Consider the following 24277-nt stretch of genomic DNA (forward strand, 5'->3'; position numbering starts at 1 on the left):
CAAAAGAGCAGTGCATGCAAGACAGCCCAAGAATCTCACAGAACTGAAAGACTTTTGCAAAGAAGAATGGGCGAAAATCCCCCAAACAAGAATTGAAAGACTCTTAGCTGGCTACAGGAAGTGTTTACAAGCTGTGATACTTGCCAAACGGGGTGTTACTAAGTACTGCCATGCAGGGTGCCCAAACTTTTGCTTCAGGCCCTTTTCCCTTTTTGTTATTTTGAAACTGTAAAAGATGGAAATAAAAAAGTAATCTTGCTTAAAATATTAAAGAAATGTGTCATCTTTAACTTTATGCCTTTTGGAAATCAGGTCATCCTTTACTCGCTTAACTACTCACAGTAACAGAAATTTTGACCAGGGGTGCCCAAACTTTTCCATGCCACTGTATTTCCTGTTTCTATTCCTCTCAGGTAACTTACCTCACCTCAGCCCGTTATCGCCAAAGCCCTACCCCTCTGCTTCAGATCACTCTGTCGACGACTGTTTCCGCTAGGTGGTGTCTCCCTTTTATGCCTGAACCTTTCTTGCTATCTAACTCACGATTGATGTTCCAGTTATAGCCGCTGATAGACCATATACAATGGATAAATGCTCTCGAAGCTCCCTTTTTAAATAACCACCTCCGACCTGTGAGAAATCCCTCTTGGTAAAGTTCTGTTGATAGGCCCATACGGACAAATGCTCTCGAAGCTCCCATTTTAAATAACTAAATGATATTTAATTCCTTATACCCAGACACAGCTAAGTCCCCATTGAACATAAATGCAACACAATCTCTCACCATTTAACACGTGATCCACTTTCAATTATGTGCATCAAAGTGCCTGCCCACATATCTTTCCAATTTCTATCAGCCAAATTCATTCCCATTCATTCAGATCTGTCCATACCCCCCATCAAAACCTTCTATATTTTCTCTGTACTCATTATCCTACCTTGTGTAGTATCATCAGAAACCCTGGGTATATGATATTTAGCCTTCCAACCACTGATATGCATGTCTTATCCTCTTGCTCTTCACATACTTGTAGAATGCCTTGGGGTTTCCTTTAATCCTGTTCACCAAGGCCTTCTACTGGCCCCTTCTGGCTCTCCTAATTTCAATCTTAAACTCCTTCCTACCAGCCTTATAATCTTCTATGTCTCTATCATTACATAGTTTTTTGAACCTTTGAGCTTTTCTTTTCTTCTTGACTAGATTTTCAACAGCCTTTGTACACAACGGTTCCTGTACCCTATCATCCTTTCCCTGTCTCATTGGAACGTACCTATGCAGAACTCCACGCAAATATCCCCAGAACAATTGCCACATCTCTGCCGTACATTTCCTTGAGAACATTTGTTCCCAATTTATGCTTCCAAATTCCTGCCTGGTAGCTTCATATTTCCCCTTACTCCAATTAAAGGCTTTCCTAACTTGTCTGCCCCTATCCCTCTCCAATACTATGGTAAAGGAGATAGAATTGTGATCACTATCTCCAAAATGCTTTCCCGCTGAGAGACCTGACAACGGACCAGGTTCATTTCCCAATACCAGATCAAGTACAGCCTCTCCTCTTGTAGGCTTATCTACATATTGTGTCAGGAAACCTTCCTGAACACACCTAACAAACTCCACCCCATATAAACCCCTTGCTCTAGGAAGATGCCAATCAGTATTTGGGAAATTAAAATCTCCCACCACAACAAAGGTATTATTACACCTTTCCAGAATCTGTTTCCCTGTCTGATCATCCATGTCCCTGTTACTATTGGGTGGTCTATAAAAAAACATCCAGTAGATTCATTAACCCCTTCCTGTTTCTAACTTCCACCCACAGAGACTCTGTAGACAATGCCTCATGACTTCCTCCTTTTCGGCAGCCATGACACTATTTCTGATCGGCAATGCCATGCCCCCATCTCTTTTGTACCCCTCCCTGTCCTTTCTGAAACATGCCCATGTTTCTTATTTGTAATACTGTACTGTCTCATGAAGCCATGAGATCATCAAGACAGGAACACTTCTGTAAAAGACACCCTGAAAAGGCTACTTATGATGTTACTCAGTTCCAGAAGATGAAAGAAGCATTTGAAAAGCATTGTACACTCAAGTCATTTGCCAAGAATGCTAAAAATGACCTTGATAGTGGTCTCAATGCTTCTTATAACATTTTCAAAATGATAACAAAGCGTGGGAAATCTTATACAATTGGTGAAAGATTAATAATGCCTGCTGCATCAGATATGTTCACCACTGTTCTCAAGATGGATACCAGTATTTTAAAATCAATTCCTCTGAGTAATAACACCGTAGCTCATCGTATTAACAGAAGGAGTGAAGATATTGATTATCAACTGTGCACAGAGCTACAAAACACAGAATTTGGGATGCAACTGGATGAGTCAACTGTGCAAGAAAATAAGGCATTTCTATTGGCCTTAATACGGTTTAGCAAAAAATGAAAAGTTTATGAAGAGATTCCCTTCTGTTTTTAACTTTTTACAAATATCATCAGAGAATCAATCTACGATGAACTCAAAATGTATATTGAGGATAAAAGTATTCCAATTTGGAACATGATTTTTGTGCAACAGATGGAACACCATATATGACAGGTCACCATGCTGGTTTAGTTGCATTTATGAAAAAAGAAATTCCAAGTCTGTTTACAATCCATTATGTAATTCATTGTCAACATCTCAGCCAAAAACCTCAGCCAGTGACTTTTTTCAAGCATGGCTCAATACCTGCTATCAACAGAATTAAATCTCATCCATTAAATTACAAATTTTACCAGTTATGGCAAGATAACAATGAGTTTAAAAGATTGCTTCTTCACACTGAAGTATATTGGCTGTCAAAAGGCTACTACTTAAAACATTTCTTTAATCTTTTTGACACTGAAGTTGAATTTTTGCTTAAAGTGAACAAGAGCTTGGAATACAAGATTGAACTTCTATGTGAGTTTCAATTTAATCCAGGCAAAATGTGAAGTGTCCACTTTTATCAGAAGCTTAGAAATATAAAAGCAAAAAATCAGGAGAAGAATGCCATGATGAGGCTAAACTCAGGTTGGAGGAGCAACACCTCATATACCGTCTAGGTAGTCTCCAGCCCCTTGGTATGAATATGGAATTCTCCAACTTCTGGTAATTCCCTCCCCCTCCCTTCCCCTATCCCCATGTCACTCTGCCCCCTCCCCCACTGCCTACCACCTCCCTCTTGGTTCCACCTCCTTCTACTACCCATTGTGTTTTCCCATACTCTTTCTTCACCTTTCCTGCCTATAACCTCCCTGCTTCCCCTCCCCCACCCTTTATCTTTCCCCTTACTGGTTTTTCACCTGGAACTGACCACCCTTCTCCTTCCCACCTTCTTTATAGGGCCTCTGCCCCTTCCCTCTACAGTTCTGAAGAAGGGTTCCGGCCCGAAACGTCGACCGATCTTTTCCACAGATGCTGCCCGACCTGCTGAGTTCCTGCAGCATGTTTGTGAGAAGAATGATCTCACAATTTCCCTGAATGGAGACCATGGAACTCTCTTTCACAGATGGTGATTTGCAAGAGTACTGCCTGCATTTGCAGTCACTGAAGAAGGATTTCCAGAATCAATTCAAGGATTTGAATGATCTGGAAATTCCAGACTGGGTAATTAACCCATTTCCTTTCAAAGTAGAAGAACAGGAAGAGAGCTTGCAAGAAGAAATAACTGAAATTCAGAATGAAGAAGAAGCAAAAGGGCTTTTCAAAAATGTCATTTTTTTGTGGTATGTGGCTTCACTGTCGTACAAATTTCCCTGGTTTGTGGAGAACTGCTCTTTGTACTGCTCTTCATTGTATTTCCATCCTCCTACCTTGTTGAAAGAGGCTCCAGTGCAGTGAACCACATAATCACAAAAGACAAAAACTGCTTGGATATTGTTATGTGAGGGGACTTAAGGATTTTGCAGTCACAACTTGAATCAGATATTTCAGCTCTTGCTGTACACCATCAACCTCAAGGTTCATATTAATACCTAAGCTGCTGTAAGCTAGGTTTAAAGACAAATACCAAATTTAAAGCAGAATCATTTTTATCATATCAGCATATGGTAGATGCGTTTTTGCCAGAAATTTACTATTGCGGCGGGGGGGGGGGGGGGTGGTGTTAGCAAGTATGAAATTGCTTTAGGGGGGCATTGATTTAACCTAATTTTGTTGCAAAGAATGGGGCGAACCCAAATGCAGGACACTGGCACGGAGATTGAGTTAGGATGCAGACGAGGGTGTGGGAGTGGCTGGAGCTGAACGGCAAACAGGAGGATGAACAGGAAAGCAGGAGGCAGGCAGAACTTATCTTGACACGGAGTGTAGAAAGGCAAGCGGTAGACAAATACTTTTCTTGACACGGAGAGACAGAGTTACACAGGTAATCCTCGGTACTGAAGTAAAACTTACAATACACAATCCTAAACGACCGGGAACGTTAATTACCACACCGGCTAAACAACTATCTGGCAACGAGTGGATGCAAAGCTGGGGTTTTTATGCTGCAGGTCTTGAGAGCCCGGTGTGTCGCCATCAAAGGGAATTAGGTGAAAATGGAGAATTAACGGGCGGGACCGTAACACAATCAAAGGGAATTAGGAGAAAATGGGGAATTAACAGTTGGGACCGTGACAGCATCCCCCTCAATGGAAGCCTCCAGGCGAACCACCAGGTTTGCCCGGATTGTCACGATGGAAATCTCGGATGAGGGAAGGGTCCGAAATGAATGAGCGGGGAATCCAGGAGTGCTCCTCAGGACCGTATCCCTCCCAATCGACAAGGTACTGGAAACCCCTGCCTGGACGGCGCACATCCAGTATTCGCCGGATGGTGTAAACTGACTAGTCATCAATGACCCGGGTGGGTGGAGGAGGTTCAGTGGAAGGGTTCAAAGGGCTGACAGAGATAGGATTCAATTGAGAGATGTGGAATGTGGGATGAATGTGCATAGATCTGGGCAGTTTGAGTTTGAACACTGAGGGGTTGATGAGGCTCTCGATTTCGAATGGTCCGATGTAACGAGGGGTGAGTTTCTTGGATTCATTCTTGAGGGGGATGTCTCTTGAAGAGAGTGAAATCTTCTGACCAGGCGGATAATTGGGCGCTGGAATCCGGTGGCGATCGGCTATACTGCGGTTGCGGTCAGCGGAGCGGAGCAGGGCTGAGTGTTCATCCTTCCAGACCTTGCAGCATCGGTGGAGATGGGCCTGAACTGAAGGCACAGCAATGTCGTCTTCATGGGCAGGAAACAAAGGGGTTGATATCCGAGGGAGCATCGAAAGGGGACATACCAGTGGCGGTGCTGACCAGGGAGTTGTGGGCATACTGCACCCAAGTGGATGGGTGCTCCAGGATGATGGGTTGTTGGTGGATATGCAGCGCAGTGCTGCTTCCAAATCCTGATTTGCTCGCTCCGTTTGACCGTTAGTCTGTGGATGAAAACCGGAAGACAGACTTACTGAAGCCCTAAGGGCTTGACAGAAGGATTTCCAGACTTGAGAGGTGAATTGGGGGTCCCGGCCAGGAACAATATCAGAGGGAATTCCATGAAGGCGGAAGACGTGTTGGACAAAGAGGTCGGCTGTTTCACGAGCTGTAGGGAGTTTGGGAAGGGCTATGAAGTGCACGGCTCTGGAGAAACGGTCCACCACTGTGAGTACATCAGTGTTACCATGTGAAAGGGATGGTCTAGTGACGAAATCCAGAGCAATGTGGGACCAAGGGCGGCCAGGGACAGGTAGCGGACGAAGCAGCCCAGCAGGTGGTCGATGAGAGGCTTTTCCACGGGCACACATAGTACAGGCAGAGACGAAGGAGCGAGTGTCAGCATCCATGGTGTGCCATCAGAAATGTCGCTTCAGAACGGACAGATTTTGATCGATTCCAGGATGGCAGGTGAACTGGGAACTATGCCCTCACTGGAGAACCTGAGACCGGACAGAGTCTGGGTCAGGTTGAATCCATCGGGCCTCTGACTATGGACTCGATCTCCCAGGTGAAGGCAGCCACAACACAGGATGGTGGAAAGATTGTATCAGGGTTGGAAGGGCCCTCCTCAGAGACGTATTGACGAGAGACAGCATCTGGCTTCCTTTTCTTAGAACCAGGATGACAGGTGAGGGTGAATTTGAAATGGCCAAAAAATAGTGCCCAACAGGCTTGGCGGGAGTTAAGGCGTTTAACTGTTTGGATGTACGCCAGGTTCTTATGTTCCGTCCAGACGATGAATGGACGTTCTGCTCCCTCCAGCCAGTGCCTCTACTCCTCCAAGGCGAGTTGGACGGTCAGCAACTCTCAGTTCCCAATGTCGTAGTTCAGTTCGGTGGAGGATAGACGCGAGAGAAGAAGGCGCAGGAATGGAGCTTTTGGTCTGGGAAGGAGCATTAGGAAAGGACTGCTCCCACCCCGGAGTTGGAGGCGTCGAATTCCACAATGAATTGGCGTGAGGGGTCAGGATGGACCAGGACGGGAGCGGAGGTGAAATGCCTCTTCAGCTCCGAGAAGGCTGAGTCCACTTCGGGGGTCCAGTGGAAGGGGTCGCAGGAGAGGTGAGCTGAGTAAGGGGCGCTGCCACCCAGCTGTAATCCCTGATGAAGCAACAGTAGAAGGTTGTGAATCCCAGAAATTGCTGGAGTTGTTTGAGTGTCGTCGGTTTTGGCCACTTCGCAACCGCCCGGATCTTTTCGGGATCCGCCCTCACCTGCCCGCTCTCAATGATGTACCCAGGAGGATGACGGAACGAGCATGGAACTTGCACTTTTCTGCCTTAACAAATAGCTTGTTCTCCTAAAGCCGCTGAAGGACCTGACAGACGTAATGGGTGTGCTCCTGAAGATTACGGGAGAAGATTAAGATGTCATCCAAATAAACGAAATCAAAACAGTTAATAAAGTCCCTAAGGTCGTCATTTACCAGAGCTTTGAAGACAGTGGGGTCATTGGTGAGACCGAATGGCATGACCAGATATTTGAAATGACCGAGGTGGGGTGTTAAAAGTTGTTTTCCATTCGTCTCCCTCCCTTATCCTGAGCAGGTGACAGGCATATTGCAAATCCAACTTAGAGAAAATTGTGGCTCTGTGAAGGGGCTCGAATGCAGAGTTGATAAGGGGCAGGGGATACTTATTCTATATGGTAATGTTGTTCAGGCCACGGTAGTCGATGCAGGGATGTAGTGAGCCATCTTTCTTCTCCACGAAGAAGAAACCTTCGCCTACAGGGAAAGATGAGGGTCAGATAATGCCAGCTGTCAGGGAGTCATTTACGTAAGTCTCCATAGCTTCCCTTTCTGGTCGGGACAGGTTGTACATCCAACTGGTGGGTAGTGAGGCTCCGGGGGTGGGGGGGGGACGGGGAGTCAATTGCGCAATCGTAAGGTCGATGTGGGGGCAGAGAAAGGGCCTGTTGCTTGCTAAACACTTCTCTCAGATCGTGATTCTCTACGGGAACCTTGGACAAGTCAGGGGTCTCAGAGGCGGACGAGGTCGCGGTGACCTCCACTGGGGGAAGGGCTGATTGCAGACAAGTGGAATGGCAGAATGAACTCCAGCTGACTATCTTCCCGGTGGGCCAGTCAATGTGGGGGTTATGACGGCTTAACCAAGGTGGCCAAGAACTACAGGGGATTGAGGAGAAGAAATTAAATTGAATCGTACCTGTTCCCGACGCTTTCCGGAGGGAAGGAGAAGCAGGGTTTCCGTGCAGTGCGTGACTCGGGCCAGGAGTCTACCGTCCAGTGCCCGGGTGTCCGGGGGGTACACAATGGCTCCCGAGGAATTCCGGCTTGGAAGGCTAAGTTTTCATCCAAAAAGTTTCCCTCTGCGCCGGAGTCCACTAGTGCTAACAGAGACAGGGACTGTTGGTTGTAACACAAAGTGGCTTGAAGCTGCATTCGGGGTTGGGGGACGGAAGGGAATGTTGTCTGGCTCACCAGGGTCTCCCCTGCTACTGGTGAGCCTCCCCTTTTTGGCCAAAGGGGGCAGGTGGCAAAGAAGTGACTGGACTGGCCACAACATAGACACTCACCTGCTCTCATTCTCCACTCGTTCAGTGGGAGAAAGGCGGTTCGGTCCCAGCTGCATGGGTTCCTCTCCGGGGGCGGTGGAAACGGCCGGGCTGGGAGCAGAATGAGGAGAGAGTCTTGTTGAAGGGTCTTTGTGTCCACTGGGTCCATGATGGCCAGATCATTCTGTTGCAAAGAACGGGGTGAACCCAAATGCAGGGCACTGGCACGGAGATTGAGTTAGGATGCAGACGAGGGTGTGGGAGTGGCTGGAGCTGAACGGCAAACAGGAGGGTGAACAGGAAAGCAGGAGGCGGGCAGAACTTATGGAGCGTAGAAAGGCAAGTGGTAGACAATACTTTTCTTGGCACAGAGAGACGGAGTTACACAGGTAAACCTCGGTACTGAAGTAAAACTTAGAATACACAATCCTAAGCAGCCGGGAACATTAATTACCACACTGGCGAAACGACGATCTGGCAATGAGTGGATGCAAAGGACTGCCACTTGCAGCTCTATGGAGTAACACTCAAATCCTGTGGCTGTCTTTAATTCCTCCTTTTCCCCAGTTTAAACTTTGAATTTTTAACTTTTATTTGTCAGATCTTAGAGGGGAATAGTTATCGTTATGTCACAATCTTTAAGAAGTGGAAAGCAACTTTCTGAATCCAGCAATGGAAACAGAAAAACTTCGAAAGAAAAATCAGAAGATATGCCTGTCTGGGCTGAGCATTTAGAACATGCATTGATGGCTCTCAACAAGAAAATAAGACAATAACACTTCTGAGATGAAATCGTTTTGACAGAGTTTACAGTTTGTAGAGGAAAATATTATTTCCTTAAACACTGAGCTTAAAGAGTCAAAGCGTCAGATAGCGGATATTTCAGCCCGCTTGGAAAAGGCTCAACGCAAGATTATTGATTTGGAAACAAGGTCTCGTTGGAAAAACATTCGAATTGTTGGACTGAAGGAAGGATCTGAGAGTGGGAATTTATTGGACTATTTTGCTAATTTGTTTCAATCTCTGTTTCCGGACATTCTACCTCAGCCTCCCAATATTGAAAGAGCGCATAGAATTTTCACTTCGAGATCTCCAGATCCAGATAAACCAAGGTCAGTTTTGGTCAGTTTTCTTCATTTCAGAGTTAAAGACCAAGTCATAAAATATGCAAGGAGACAGAGTCTTTAAATTTAAGGGTTCTAAGATTCGAGAAGACTATCCACAGGAAGTTATGGAACAGCGACTCAAATTCATTCCAGCTATGAAGATAGCCCATGATAAGGGATTATTCCCATCACTTTGTTATCCAGCCCAATTTAAATTATTTTCTAAAGATTCGACTCCATATGTTTTTTTGGATCCCCGAGCGGCATTGGACTATGTTAATTCTATTTTGGAGGTGGCCGAGGTCTGAATGGTATTAGGTCTGCTGAATAATTTTCTGAAAGAAGACAGGCTTTGAAGATTTCTGATATGTTGAAGATGTCCTTTGATCAATGGGCCACTTAAAGAAGATGTGAACGTCTTGTTTTGACTGATGAATGACTTTTCCGAACTCTGTTTGTTATACTGAGTGAACTAACACAGTGGACAGATTGTTAACTGGTTTTTACTCTTCCTTTTCTTCATTAATTAAGTGATAGTTTTCATAGTCTATATAGACTTTTTCTTATATACATCGTGGAGTGCTTAGTAAATAGAATAAATAGATAATTAGTCTCAGTTTTTCTGCTAAAAAGTGTTTTTTCATCAGGCAGTAAGTCAAAGGGATAATGGCGCCAATTTTTCTTTGTTAGAGATTACATTGCTTAGGTTTAATATTATTGTTTTGACGTCTCTGGAGATTGTTTTGCATTCCCTAGTTTAGTTTTTAATGATTAAGCATAAACATTTTTTTTCCTCTGCAGGGCTTTCTTATCTTAGGGCCATGGGTTTTTTCTTGTAAAAGGTTGGAGGGGAATTAAGAAAAACTTTTAAAAATCACTATTTGAATTGAGCAGTTCGCTGAGTTCTGTTTCTTTTTTCTTTTTCTATGGGGGTGCATTCCGGCCTATTCCTTCTCTTTGTTCGACTTCTACCTTTTGGGATGGTGGGAGGATTGGGGGGTAGTTTCGAATTATTGGTTTCATTGCAGGAGTGGATGCAAAGCCAGGGTTTTTATGCTGCAGGGCTTGATGAGAACCAGGTGTGCTGCCATCAAAGGGAATTAGGAGAAAATGGGGAATTAACAGTCAGGACCGCGACAAATTTAACAAGGAGATGAGAATTGGAGTGATAGTGTTTGGCTGTCAGTCACTTCACAAAATGAGTTTAGAAGATACTGAACTGAAGCCTGTAGATATCCGACTAAGAACTTACACTGGAGAAAAGAACTCCTGTGAGAATGACCTTTGTGACAGTGAAATACAACAATCAATAAGGCACAATCAATTGGCTTATATGTGCTTAAAACAGAAGGATCAGCCCTGTGCGGTTGTGAGTGGCTGAAAGAACTGCAACTTGATTGGAGGTCTATCCATTATTTGTGTGGTAAACCATATATATGTTGTGACTGGGTTAAGTGTCTGGACACGCCCCTCTGCTGACTGCTGCTGTGGCTCCTCCCCCAGAGTCCTGTACAAAGGTGTTTGCCTTGCCCCTCCCCCTCAGTCCGAGAGCAGACACTCACTGTGGAGGTCGTATTGTACAACGAATAAAAGCCTTTCAGTATTTTACCAAACCTTAGTGTTTTGGAGTTATTGAAGGTGCTTCAATTTGTATGCCACATCCCGTGCAATAGAGTCAACTGAAGGGAATTAATAAAAGTATTAGATGGAGCCACAACTGAAAGTGACGAAAGCTGTCAACTGTTTTTGAAGGCAAATTATCTGAGAACATAAGAACATAAGGAATAGGAGCAGGAGTAGGCCCGTCAAACCTGCTCTGCCATTCTGGCCATGGCCTCATCTCCATCTCCCTGCCTTTACCCCATTACCCTTAATTCCCCTATTATGCAAAAATCTATCCAAACTTGTCATAAATATATTTACTGAGGTAGCCTTCACTACTTCATTGGGCAGAGAATTCCACAGATTCACCATTCTCTGAGACAATCGGTTCTTCCTCATCTCTTCACCAAATCTACTCCACCAAATCTTGAGTCTATGTCCCCTAGTTCAAGTCTCACCTACCAGTGAAGACAACTTCCCTGCCTCTATCTTATCTATCCGTTTCATAATTTTATATGTTTCTATAAGATCTGCTCTCATTTTCCTGATACAGTATGTTAATCAGGCAGTTACTTGCAAAATGTGGTTTCGATTTAAGCTGGAAGAGAATTCAAGGAGCTGAAGGAAAGTTGCAAACATTCATCTTTTATGAATATAAAGAACCAGAATCTACTCTGTATATATTAAGGTTATTGGATGAACTTCAAGTGGGAGGCAAAAAGCTGCTTGTAAAGTTAGACACACACAAAATGCTGGAGGAACCCGCAGATCAAGCAGCATCAATGCGATTGAATAACCAGTCAATGTTTCAGGAGAAGACCCTTCTTCAGGACTGGAAAGGAAGGTTAAAGACCGCAAAATAAAAAGGTGGGGGAAGAGAAGGAGAATTCCTAAAAGGTTATAGGTGATGCCAGATGGGTAGGAAATGTAAGGAGCTGGAGAGGAAGGAATCTGATAGAAGATGAACGTGTATAGTAGTTCTATAAGATAACATACTGTGTGTATAAGGCTATAAGACATAGCAGAATTAGGCCATCTGGCCCATTGAGTCTCGTCCGCCATTCAATCATGGCTGATCCTTTTCTTCCCCTTCTTAGCCCCACTCCCCAGCCTTCTCCCGTAACCTTTGTTGCCATGATTAATAAAGAACCTATCAACCTCTGCCTTAAATACACCCAATGACCTGGCCTCCACAGCTGCCTATGGTAACAAATTCCACAAATTCACCATCCTCTGGCTAAAGAAATTTCTCCACATCTCTGTTTTAAATGGACACCCCTCTATCTTGAGGCTGTGTCCTCTTGTCCTAGCGTATCCCACCATGGGAATCATCTGTTCCACATCTATTCTGTCTAGGCCTTTCAACATTCAAAAAGTTTCAATGAGATCCCCCTCATCCTCCTAAATTCCGGCAGTTGCAGGCACAGTGCCATCAAATGTTCCTCATATTAGAGACCTTTCATCATTGTGAACTTCCTCTGAGCCTTCTCCAATGCCAGCACATCTTTTCTTAAATAAGGAGCCCAAAACTGTTCACAATACTCAAGGTGAGGCCTCAGCAGTGCATTATAAACTCCTCAGCATCACATCTCTACTCTTATATTCTAAATCTCTTGAAATAAATGCTAACATTGCATTTGTCTTCCTCACCACAGACTCAACCTGCAAGTTAACCTTGGGATGTTCTGCACAAGGACTCCCAAGTCCATTTGTATCTCAGATTTTTGGATTTTCTCCCTGTTTAGAAAATAGTATGCACATTTACTTCTTCTACCAAAGTGCATGGCCGTACATTTTCCAACATTGGGCCACTTTCATGCCCATTTTTCCTAATCTGTTTGAGTCCATCTGCAGCCTTCCAGTTTCTTCAACACTACATGCCCCTTCACCAATCTGCATATCATCTGCAAGCTTGGCAACAAAACAATCTATTCCATCATCTAAATCATTGATATACAACATAAAAAGAAGCGGTCCCAACATCGACCTTTGCGGAACACCACTAGTCACTGGCAGCCAACCAGAAAAGCATCATTTTATTCCCACTCGCTGCTTCCTACCAATCAGCCAATGCTCTAACCATGTTTGTAACTTTCCTGTAATACCATGGGCTCTTAACTTAGTAAGCAGCCTCATGTGTGGTACCTTGTCAAAGGCCCTCTGAAAATCCAAATATACAACATCCACTACATCCCTTTTATCCATCCTACTTGTAATCTCCTCAAAGAGGTTCGCCAAGCAAGCTTTTCCCTTAAGGAAACCATGCTGACTTTCTCCAACCTTGTCCTGTGTTACCAAGTACTCCATGATTTCATCCTTAACAATCGACTCCAACATCTTCCCAACCACTGATGTCAGGAAGTCTGCTTTATAATTTCCTTTCCATGCCTTCCTCCTTTTTTAAAGAGTGGAGTGACATTTGCAATTTTCCAGTCCTCTAGCACCATGCCAGAGTCCAATGATTCTTAAGGGATCATTACTGATGCCTCCACAATCTATATAACTACCTCTTTCAGAACCCTCAGGTGCAGTTCATCTGGTTTGGGTGACTTCTGTACCTTTTTGTCTTTCAGTTTTTTGAGCACCTTCTCTCTTGTAATAGTAACTGCACTCACTTCTCTTTCTTCACACCCTTCAACACCGGGCACATAGCTGGTGTCTTCCATGGTGAAGACTGATGCAAAACACTCATAAAATTCATCTGCCATCACCTCATCCCCTGTTACTATTTCTCCGGCCTCATTTTCTAGCATTCCTATATCCACTTACAACTCTTTTTTTTATTTTTTATATACTTGAAAGAGCTTTTTCTATCCACCCTGATATTGTTTGCTAGTTTGTTTTCATATTTCATCATACGATTCTTATAGTTGTTTTCAGTAGCTTTTTAAAAGCTTCCCAATCCTCTACCTTCCCGCTAATTTTTGCTTTGTTGTATACCCTCTTTTTTTTGCATTAACGTTGACTTCCTTTGTCAGCCATGGCTGTACTATTTTTTTCTTTATGTATATCTTTGTTTTTGAAATATATCTATCCTTCACCTTACTCATTTTTCCCAGAAACTCAAGCCTCTACTGCTCCTCTGTCATCCCTGCCAGCATCTCCTTCCAATTTATTTTGGCCAACTCCTCTCTCTTTCACTGTAATTTATTTTACTCCACTGAAATACTGCTACATCGGACTCTACTTTCGCCCTATCAAATGTCAAGTTCAACTCAATCATATTGTGATCACTGCCTCTTAAGGGCTTCTTTACCTAAAGCTCCCTAATCGCCTCCTGTTCATTACATAGAACCCAATCCAGTATACCTGATCCCCGAGAAAACTCAATGACAAATTGCTCTAAAATCCCATCACATAGTCATTCAACAAATTCACTTTTTGAGATCCATTATCAACCTGATTTTCTTTTTTTTTAATTTTTTATTTTTATTTGGATAAGGAATTCACAAGTATCAAGTACTTTTTTCACATGTATACTTTTCCGTTTTTTTATATATGTACAAAACTATAATTATTTATACATTCCTAAGCACACATTAAGATGATATAAAAAGAAATTAGACACTTAAATAGATCATTATGTACAGCTGAAATTCTAATCTATTAGGCTAAGTAATGATATTAGTTGTTAAGAAAAATAATAGTAATAGTGGATTAATAATAATTTCCATATATCTCTTCTTGACCATTTCTTCTGGTCCAAAATGTTGTATTTAAGCCTATGTAACAACCATTGTAGGTGTTTATATCCTAACTTGTTCATGTTTGCTCCTACCCCCAAACATAATTATCCAATCCCAATGTACTTATTTACTTAATTTTATCATTTTTTCTCCCTTTCCCAAATCTTTTCCTTTACTTGTGTTAATTCTCTATTTTCCAAAAAAAAACAAAAACAGTAAACATTTAGACCGGGGTGCTTACTTTAGCAATATTACTGTGTTGATGAGAAGAGCAGTATAAATCATTAGGAGAATCATCTAAAGTCTGCTCGCTTTGGGGTTATATATTCAATCCATTTATTCCAGATTTGATAAAATTTTTCTTTTTGAATTCTCAGGGAGTAAGTCATCTTTTCCATTTTAAATATTTCCAAGATAAATTCGTGCCAATCTTCTAATGTAGGTGGTATTGGATGTAGCCACTTCCTAGTGATTGATTTCTTACTTGCCGTTAAAAGGGCCTGCAGCAACTTTATATCTTTCTTCTGTTCAAGAAACAATACATGCCCCAACTAGAGCGTTTCAAAGTTCAGAGGTATCTGGGTCTTAAGTGCCTTAACTAATGTTCTATGAATACCTTTCCAATATAAACTTAATTTAGGGCAATCCCAGAAAATATGGAAATGATTTGCCTCCTTGGAGCCGCACCTTCTCCAACACGTCACGTTTGTGTCTTTATATTTTTCCTAATATGGGGTCTTGAAGTATCTTATAATATTTTTCCAACTATGTTCTCTCCAAGTCAAAGAATTAGTCGAAGACCACTGAAAGCTGCATATTTTCCCTCAAGCCTCCTCTGAAAGTACCAACCCCACTTCTTTCTCCCACTTCTCTTTAATATACAATGTGTTTACATTTTTAGCATGGGAGAGTGCATTATATAATCGAGAAACTGATTTACTAGGTATTGAACTGCAGGCCGAATTCAGAATCTTGAAAAATTCTAATTCTACTGTTGATAGGTCTGTATATCTACAACTCTGGTTAACATAGTGTCGTACTTGAAGGTACCTAAAAAAGTCATTGTGTTCTAGGCCATGTTTGCCCTGCAGGAATTGGGAACTTTGTAATACTCTTTTATGTGTAAATGAGAGGTAGGTTGTAAGACCTTTCTTTATCCATAGTTCAAATCTGTTATCTCCTCTGTTGGGAAGGAATTCGGTATCATATGCACACCATCTGAAAAGTTTTAACATGTTGTTGATTCCACATGAATTAACCACCTTCTGCCATACTTTTAATGTAAGATTTATCCAACTGTTTTTAAACTTTTCCAATTGGGCCATCAATCCTATGTCAGCTATTGAAGCCTGTAGAGGAAAACTGTCAACCAATACAAATTCTATTTCCTTCCATCTGGCCTTATATTCCCTATTACACCAATATAACAGAGAGGTTATCTGTGAAGCAAAAAAATAATTTGTCAAGCAAGGAAGTACCATACCTCCTCCTTCCTTCCCTAACTGTAAGGTGTTATATCGAATTCTAGGTTTCTTTCCTTGCCAGATAAAGTGGGAAATCCATTTGTCCCATTCCCTGAATTGATTATCATCCACCTCCACAGGTAAAATCCGGAAAAGATACAGTAACCGAGGGAGAATATTCATTTTTATAGTATTTATCCTTGAATTTAAACTTAAAAAGGGGATAAGATTCCATCTATGCATATCTGCTTTCATCTCTGAAATTAATGGCCCATAATTTACCTGTGACAGCGTTGAAAGATCCTTCGGCAGGGTTATTCCTAAATATTTTAATGATTTAGCTTCCCACTTAAGATCACATGTATCCTGCAGTTTTTTGGATGGTGTATAATTTAGGGACATAACCTGCGTTTTCTTTACATTTATTTTATAACCTGATATTTTCCCAAAGTCATCCAACAGTGTAAACAATCCTATAAGTGATTTTTCTGGTTCACTCAGATAGACTAAAACATCATCTGCGAATAACGCCACTTTCTGTTCAATCCCTGCCACCTTGATACCTTTTACGATTTCGCACTGTCTTATTAGTTGGGCAAGCGGTTCAATATATAGCGCAAAAAGGAGAGGAGAAATTGGGCATCCCTATCTAGTGCATCTCTCTAAAATAAAGGAGTCAGAGAGGTCCCCATTTATCTTAATTCGAGCTGTATGGCTGTCATATAGAGTCTGAATTACTTTAATAATCTTTTCTTGAAAGCTGAATCTTCCTAACACTCTGTGTAGGAATGCCCAACTAACTAAATCAAAAGCTTTCTCAGCGTCTAATCCCACAACCATTGTCTCTGTCTCGTTCTTAATAACCTGTTCTAGTATGTGTAGAGTTCTCCTTATGTTGTCCTGTGTTTGTCTTTGTTGAATAAATCCAGTCTGTTCTAAATGGATTAGGCCAGTTAAAAGCTTTTCCAATCTGCGCGCTAATATAGATGTAAATAATTTGTAATCTAAATTAAGAACACTAATTGGCGGATAATTACCACATTCTAGTTTATCTTTACCCTCTTTAGGAATAACTGAAATAATCACTCCTTTCCAGGAAGGTGGAGTTTCTCCTCTCTGCAAGATCCAATTAAAGGTGTTAAGTAGTAATGGGGCTAACTGTGACTTCAGCGATTTGTACCACTCTGAGGTAAACCCATCAGAACCTGGAGACTTTCCAGCCTTTAATCTAGAGATGGCCACATTCAGTTCTTTGGCAGTTACTGGTTCTAATAGGCATTCATTTTGTAAATCTGTAAGTTTAGGTAGATCTAAAGTGAAATTGATGATATTTATACATTGGAAACTCAAAGAAATTTTCTTTACCTGAGACAAAAGAATTATGAAGTAGGAGGTAAATCAGCTAGATTATTAGCATATAAATTACGAAAATAACAAGCAGACAATACAATTCATAAAATAAAGAATCTAAAGACAAAGCTTGTGGAGAATACAATAGGAAAAATTCAAGAGAGTTTTGAAACATATTATCGAGAGCTGTACTCCCAACCCCGGGCCTCCAATGAGCCCTACGTAGACACTTTATTGAATTCTTTAGATCTATCAACCTGATTTTCAAGTCAAGTCAAGTCGCTTTTATTGTCATTTCAACCATAACTGCTGGTACAAAAGCGAAACAACGATCCAATTCCCAATCTACCAGCCTGTTAAAATCTTCCAGAATGATCATAACATTGCTCTGTTAACAAGCTTTTTCTATTTCTCATTGTACTCTGTAGTTCACATCCCAGTTACTGTTTGTAGGCCCATATCAGAGTATGCCATCAGAGTCCTTTTACCCTTGCAGTTTCTTAACACAACCCACAAGGATTCAACGTCTTCTGATCCTATGTCACATTTTTCTACTGATTTGATGCCATTCTTTACCAGCAGAGCCACGCACTCCCGCTGCCTACTTCCAATCCCTCCGATAACCTTGGACATTCAGCTCCCAACTACAACCATCCTTCAGCCACGATTCAGTGATGGCCACAACATCATACCCGACAATCTGTAAAAGTGCAACAAGATCATCCATCTTATTTCTTATAGTTTGTGCATTGAAATATAATTTGAGTAGTGTATTTGTTGCCCTTTTTGATTCTGCATCCCTAATACAGGTGTCCCCCGCTTTTTGAACGTTTGCTTTACGAAACCTCGCTGTTACGAAAGACCTACGTTAGTCACCTGTTTTCGCTAACAGAAGGTGTTTTCACTGTTATGAAAAAAGGCAGCAAGTGCCCTGAGTAGCGAAGCTCCTCCTCGGAACTGCATTCTAGCCGGCATTGCTTAAACACGTGCCTGTGAGCATCTGTGCTTTATGTCGATTTATTTTGAACATCCATTAGCAAGATGAGTTCTAAGGCATCGGAAAAGCCTAAAAGAGCTCGTAAGGGTGTAACACTTAGCGTAAAACTAGACATAATTAAGCGTTTCGATCGTGGTGAACAAAGTAAGGACAATGTGAATTTGGCTTGTGGAAGTTGACGAAGATGATATTGAAGAGGTTTTGGCATCTCATGACCAAGAACTGATAGATGAAGTGCTGATGCAGTTGGAAGAGGAAAGGATAACAATCGAAACCGAATGCAGTAGCAAATGGACCGAAAGTGAAGTCTTCCAGGAACTGAACGTGAAGCAACAGTGTGAGATTTTAACTGCAATGATTGCCGAAAAGTATGACTTTCATTTTGAAAGGGTACGTAGGTTTAGGGCATATTTTTAGGATGGTTTGAGTGTTTACAAAGAACTGTATGATAGAAACATGCGCGAGGCTAAGCAGTCAAGCATACTGTCATTTTTCAAGCCTTCCACGTCAGCCACAGCAGCGACAAACCTCAACCTTCGACATCGAGGCAGGCAGACATAAAAGAAGATGACCTGCCTGCCCTGATGGAAACAGACAACGATGACATGACACCCCAGTGTCCCACCACCCCAACCTCCAGGCCGCGGACCGATACCGATCCGCGAAGAATGCAGTGGTGCGGTGGTGGCCGGGACGCACTCAGCACATCTTTAAGAAAAATTCAAAATAAACAAGTTAGTTAAGTAGGTGCCGCCCGGCACGTAAATGTCGGCCCAGGTCAGAGGCGATTGCCAATTTCACTTGCTCTAAGCAATCGGCAATCACCTCTGATCTGGGCTGACATTTACGTGCCGGGCGGCACCTAATTAATTAGCTTGTTTATTTTGGCTCTTTTCTTAAACATGTGCTGGGTGGGTCCCGGCTACCGCTGCACCGCTGCATGCTTCGCGTGTCGGTATTGGTTGGCGGCCTGGAGGCTAGAGGCTACTACACCACCCCAACCTCCGACGACTCAGCCTAACACACCATCATCAGTGTGCTCGGCGCTGTCTTCCCGATTCCGGTAAGTGATACTAGTAAGTGATACTATCTGTACATATATTATTTCTACTTTATATAGGCTGTGTATTTTTATGTGTTATTTGGTATGATTTGGCAGCTTCATAGCTTAAAAGTTACGGGAGAGAGTGTTTCTACCGAGGGCGTTTGCGTCGTGTTTCTGCCGAGAGCGCTTGCGTGAGATTTTCGCTACAGTGGAGAGTGCGGCAATGATTGTAGAAAAATATTTCTACTTTATATAGGCGGTGTATTTATCACATCATTCCTGCTTTTACTACATGTTACTGTTATTTTAGGTTTTATGTGTTACTTGGCATGATTTGGTAGGTTATTTTTTGGGTCTGCGAACGCTCACGATTTTTTCCCATATGAATAAACTGTAATTGCTTCTTCACTTTACGACATTCCGGCTTACGAACCGTTTCATAGGAACGCTCTACCTTCGGATGCCAGGGGAAACCTGTACGCTGATACTCAATTTGCTGGCTGCAATTTTGTCCTACCATCTGCCTGCCCTTCCTGACAGTCTGACGCACACTACCTTTGTTCTTTCACCATCCGTCCTATCCTGAGTCCTCTCACTTGGTTTTTATCCCCTTGCCAAATTAGTTTAAACCCTTCCCAATAGCTCTAACAAACCTGCCTGTGAGAATTTTGGTCCCCTTCGTGTTCCTTTCGAATAGGCCATACTTGCCCCAGAAGAGAACCCAATGATCCAAGAACCTGAAGTCCTGCCCCTTGCACCAGCTTCTCAGCCACGCATTTATCTGCCAAATCATACTGTTTAAACTGTCACTGGCACGTAGCACAGGTAGCAATCCAAAATTTTAATACCCTGGAGGTCCTGTTTCTCAGCTTTCTGTCTAGATCTCTGAGTTCTCTCTTCAGACCTTTTTGCTTTTGCCTCCTATATCATTGGTATTGACATGTACCCTGTGACGGGTTAAAGAACCAGCAGAAATGGAAAACACTTTGGAGTCCAGTATTGCTATTAACTAATGGTATTTATTAGTAACTACACAATACAGTAATATAAATGCAGATAAATCAAACAGCTTAGCAATGATTATATATAAGTAAGTGTGGAAATATATGAAAACTAAGCTTCTTCGGGTCTAAGGGTAAATAGATAATCTTATGATGATAAGTAAAGTTCAGTTCAGTTCATGGTATTGAGTTGAGTAGTGATGGAGAGAGAGAGAGAGGGAGAGACTCGAGTCTTCAGGTGAGCTGATGCCGTCAATCTTCCCGTTGTCCTCCGAAATCCTTTAGAAGTCACCGACTGTGACAACAAAGGGTACCATTCTTCTGTGGTGGAATTTTCAACCCAGGTGAGGGTTGGTCAGAGAGGGGGGAGGAAAAGAAGTACTTTCTACCCCACCAGCCTCCTGGTCCAACATATAATTCTCTGTAACTTCCGCCACCTCCAACGGGATCCCACCACTAAGCACATCTTTCCCTCCCCCCCTCTCTCTGCTTTCCGCAGGGATCGCTCCCTACGTGACTCTCTTGTCCATTTGTTCCCCCTCATCTCTCCCCAACAATCTCCCTCCTGGCACTTATCCTTGTAAGCGGAACAAGTGCCACACATGCCCTTACACTTCCTCCCTTACCACCATTCAGGGCCCCAAACAGTCCTTCCAGGTGAGGCGACACTTCACCTGTGAGTCGGCTGGGGTGATATACTGCGTCCGGTGCTCCCGATGTGGCCTTCTATATATTGGCGAGACCCGACGCAGACTGGGTGACCGCTTTGCTGAACATCTACGCTCTGTCCGCCAGAGAAAGCAGGATCTCCCAGTGGCCACACATTTTAATTCCACGTCCCATTCCCATTCTGATATGTCTATCCACAGCCTCCTCTACTGTAAAGATGAAGCCACACTCAGGTTGGAGGAACAACACCTTATATTCCATCTGGGTAGCCTCCAACCTGATGGCACGAACATTAACTTCTCTACCTTCCGTTAATGCCGCACCTCCCCCTCGTACCCCATCCGTTATTGCCCATCCTCTGGGCTTCCCTCCTCCCCCTTTCTTCCTCCCTAGGCCTCCCATCCCATGACCCTCTCATATCCCTTTTGCCAATCAACTGTCCAGCTTTTGGCTCCATCCCTACCCTCCTGTCTTCTCCTATCATTTTGGATCTCCCCCTTCCCCTCCCACTTTCAAATCTCTTACTAGCTCTTCTTTCAGTTAGTCCTGACGAAGGGTCTCAGCCCAAAACGTCAACTGTACCTCTTCCTATAGATGCTGCCTGGCCTGCTGCATTCACCAGCAACCTTTATGGGCATAAAAGGCATTGAGTTCATCTGGAAGTGAAGCATCGCTGCCATTCATGCTATTGGGTTTCACTTTGTAGGAAATAATGTCTTGCAAACCCTGCTAGAGTTGTCGTACATCCGATATCACCTCCAACCTCGTTCAAAATTGTCTCCTCACCCTTGAAATAGCCTTCTGCAAATCATACCTGGTTTTCTGGTACAGACTTGGGTCACCAGACCTGAGTGCCACAAACCTAGTATTCAGCAGATGACGTACCTCCTGGTTCATCCACGGCTTTTGGTTTGGGAATGTACAGTAAGTCTTTGTAGGAACACACTCATCCACACAGGTTTTAATGAAGTCGGTAACAACTGCAGCACACTCATCCAGGTTTCAAGATGAATCCCTGAATACAGTCCAGTCCACTGATTCAAAGCAGTCCTATAAGTGCTGCTGTGCTTCCCTTGTCCATATCTCCTGGGTCCTCACTACTGGTGCTGCAGTCTTCAGCCTCTGCCTATACTCAGGGAGTAGAAGTACAGCCAGGTGATCAGACTTCCCAAAGTGAGGGCGTGGAATAGCAGAGTAGGCATTCTTGATTGTGGTGTAACAGTGGTCCAGTGTGTTGTTTTCTTTTCTGGTATTGCAAGTGATCTGTTGATGGCAATTGCTTAGTGATTTTTTCAGACTAGTCTGGTTAAAATCCCCCAAAACGATGGTGGAGGCATTAGGATGCACTGTTTCGTGAATATTGATCCCATTGCTCAGATCATCTAAGCCTGATTGACATTGGTCTGAGTTGGAATGTATACCGCTACCAAAATGATACTGGAAATGTTCCGTGGTAGGTAAAATGGATGGCACTTAACCGCTAAATATTCCAGGTCTGGTGAGCAGGAATGGGACAGCACTGATATATTTGTGAACCAAGAAGAGTTGATCATGAGGCATACTCCTCCACCTCTGCTTTTGAGGACTCTATAGATTTATCCCGACAGTGTATAGTAAACCACTCGATCTGAATTGCTGCATCGGTACAGAAGGGGTTAACCAGGATTCCGTGAAACAAAGGACGCACGTGGTTCTAATGTCTCTCTGATTCAGCACCATAGCTCTGAGGTCATCAATTTTATTTATCAGAGACAGCACATTCGCCAGCAAGATAGTCGGTATTGGGAGTTTAAACCCCATTTCCTTAAATGCACTTGTATCCCTGACCTGCAGCAACGTTTCCTGCGTGGAATCCGAGGAGTCCGTCCGCAGTCGGCATTGTTTCTGTCAGTTTGTTTAAACGCATGAAGACATCTTTGTTGACTGTACTGACCTTGGAAGCAGTTGTGCTTTTTAGCTGTATCGGGCTGAAATGAGAATATTTAGTCGTATCCATTGAGAGTTCTGCTGCCACATGAGTTGCCTCGAGGCTCCCCGGAGGTATGATGGTATGAAAGTCTGAAGGTGGATAAACCACCTGGACTGGATGGAATACACCCCAGGCTTCTGAAAGAGGTAGCTGAAGGGATTCGGGAAGCATTGTTACTGATCTTTGAAGAATCACTCTATCTTGGAATGGATCCAGAGAACTGGAAAATCACAAATATCACTCTACTCCTTAAGAAAGGAGGGAGGCAAAAGTCAGGTACTTATAGGGCTAGTTAACCTGACTTCAATAGTTGGAGTCCGTTATTAAGTCTGAGATATCGGGGTACTTGGAGGCACATTATAAAGTAGCAGAAGTCATCATGCCTGACAAATCTGTTGAATTTTTTTTTTGAGGGAATAACAGGTTGGATAGAGAAAGAAGAGTCAGTGGATGTTGATTCTTAGATTGTCAGAAGGTCTTTGACAAGGTACAGCCCATGAGTCTGCTGAACAAGGTAAGAGCCCACGCCATTAGAGGAAAGATATTAACCTAGACAGAAGATTGGCTGATTGGCAGGAAGCAAAGAGTGTGAATAAAGGGGGCCTTCTTTGGTTGGTGGTCAGTAATAAGTGATGTTCCACAGGGTTTGGTGTTGGAAACACATATTTTCGCATTATATCTTAATGATTTGGATGTTGGGATTGATGGTTTTGTGGCCAAATTTGCAGATGATACAAAAATAATTCGAGAAGCAGGAAGCAGGTAGTGCTGAGGAGGCTGACATTCTGCAGATTAGGAGAATGGGCAGAGGAGTGGGACATGGAATATAGTGCATGGAACTGAATGGTCATGCACTTGGTCAAAGGAATAGACTATCTTCCAAACAGGGAAGAAGTTCAGAAATCAGTCATGTAAACAGTCTTGGGAACCCTTGTACAGGATTACCTAAAAGTTAACTCACGGGTTGAGTTGGTGGTAAGGAAGGCAAATGTAACTTCAGCATTTATTTTGAGAGGACTAGAATGTGAAAGCAAGGATGTAATGCTGAGGCTTTTTAAGGCAATGCTCAGATGCATGGAGTACTGTGAGCAGTTTTGAATCTCTTACCTAAGAAAGAATGTGCTGGGATTGGAGAGGGTGTAGAGGAGGTTCCAGAACAAGGGGTCACAGTTTGAGGATAATGGGGAAGCCTTTTAAGACCAAGATTAGGAAAAACTTCTTCACACAGAGAGTGGTGAATCTGTGGAATTCTCTGCCACAGGAAACGGTTGAGGCCAGTTCATTGGCTATATTTAAGAGGGAGTTAGATATGGCCCTTGTGGCTAAGGGGATCAGGGGGTATGGAGGGAAGGCTGGTACAGGGTTCTGAGTTGG

General features: G+C 43.0%; 2 protein-coding genes across 3 annotated transcripts in view; one reads left to right on the forward strand and one right to left on the reverse strand.

The window, feature by feature from the left end:
* The window catches only part of LOC134349231 (uncharacterized), a 45106-nt gene extending 26254 nt beyond the window's left edge, over positions 1–18852 (reverse strand). The window contains exon 1 of the mRNA XM_063053243.1: positions 8037–18852. Within this exon, the coding sequence (XP_062909313.1) occupies positions 15234–16274 (1041 nt within the window). The 5' untranslated portion in view covers positions 16275–18852 and the 3' untranslated portion in view covers positions 8037–15233. The remainder of the gene's footprint in view (positions 1–8036) is intronic.
* The window catches only part of LOC134349229 (organic cation/carnitine transporter 2-like), an 81545-nt gene that overhangs the window by 10236 nt on the left and 47032 nt on the right, over positions 1–24277 (forward strand). The gene's annotated exons all lie outside the window — the stretch shown is intronic.

The sequence above is a fragment of the Mobula hypostoma genome, chromosome 7 (genome assembly GCF_963921235.1).
Source record: "Mobula hypostoma chromosome 7, sMobHyp1.1, whole genome shotgun sequence".
In the NCBI taxonomy this organism is placed as follows: domain Eukaryota; kingdom Metazoa; phylum Chordata; class Chondrichthyes; order Myliobatiformes; family Myliobatidae; genus Mobula; species Mobula hypostoma.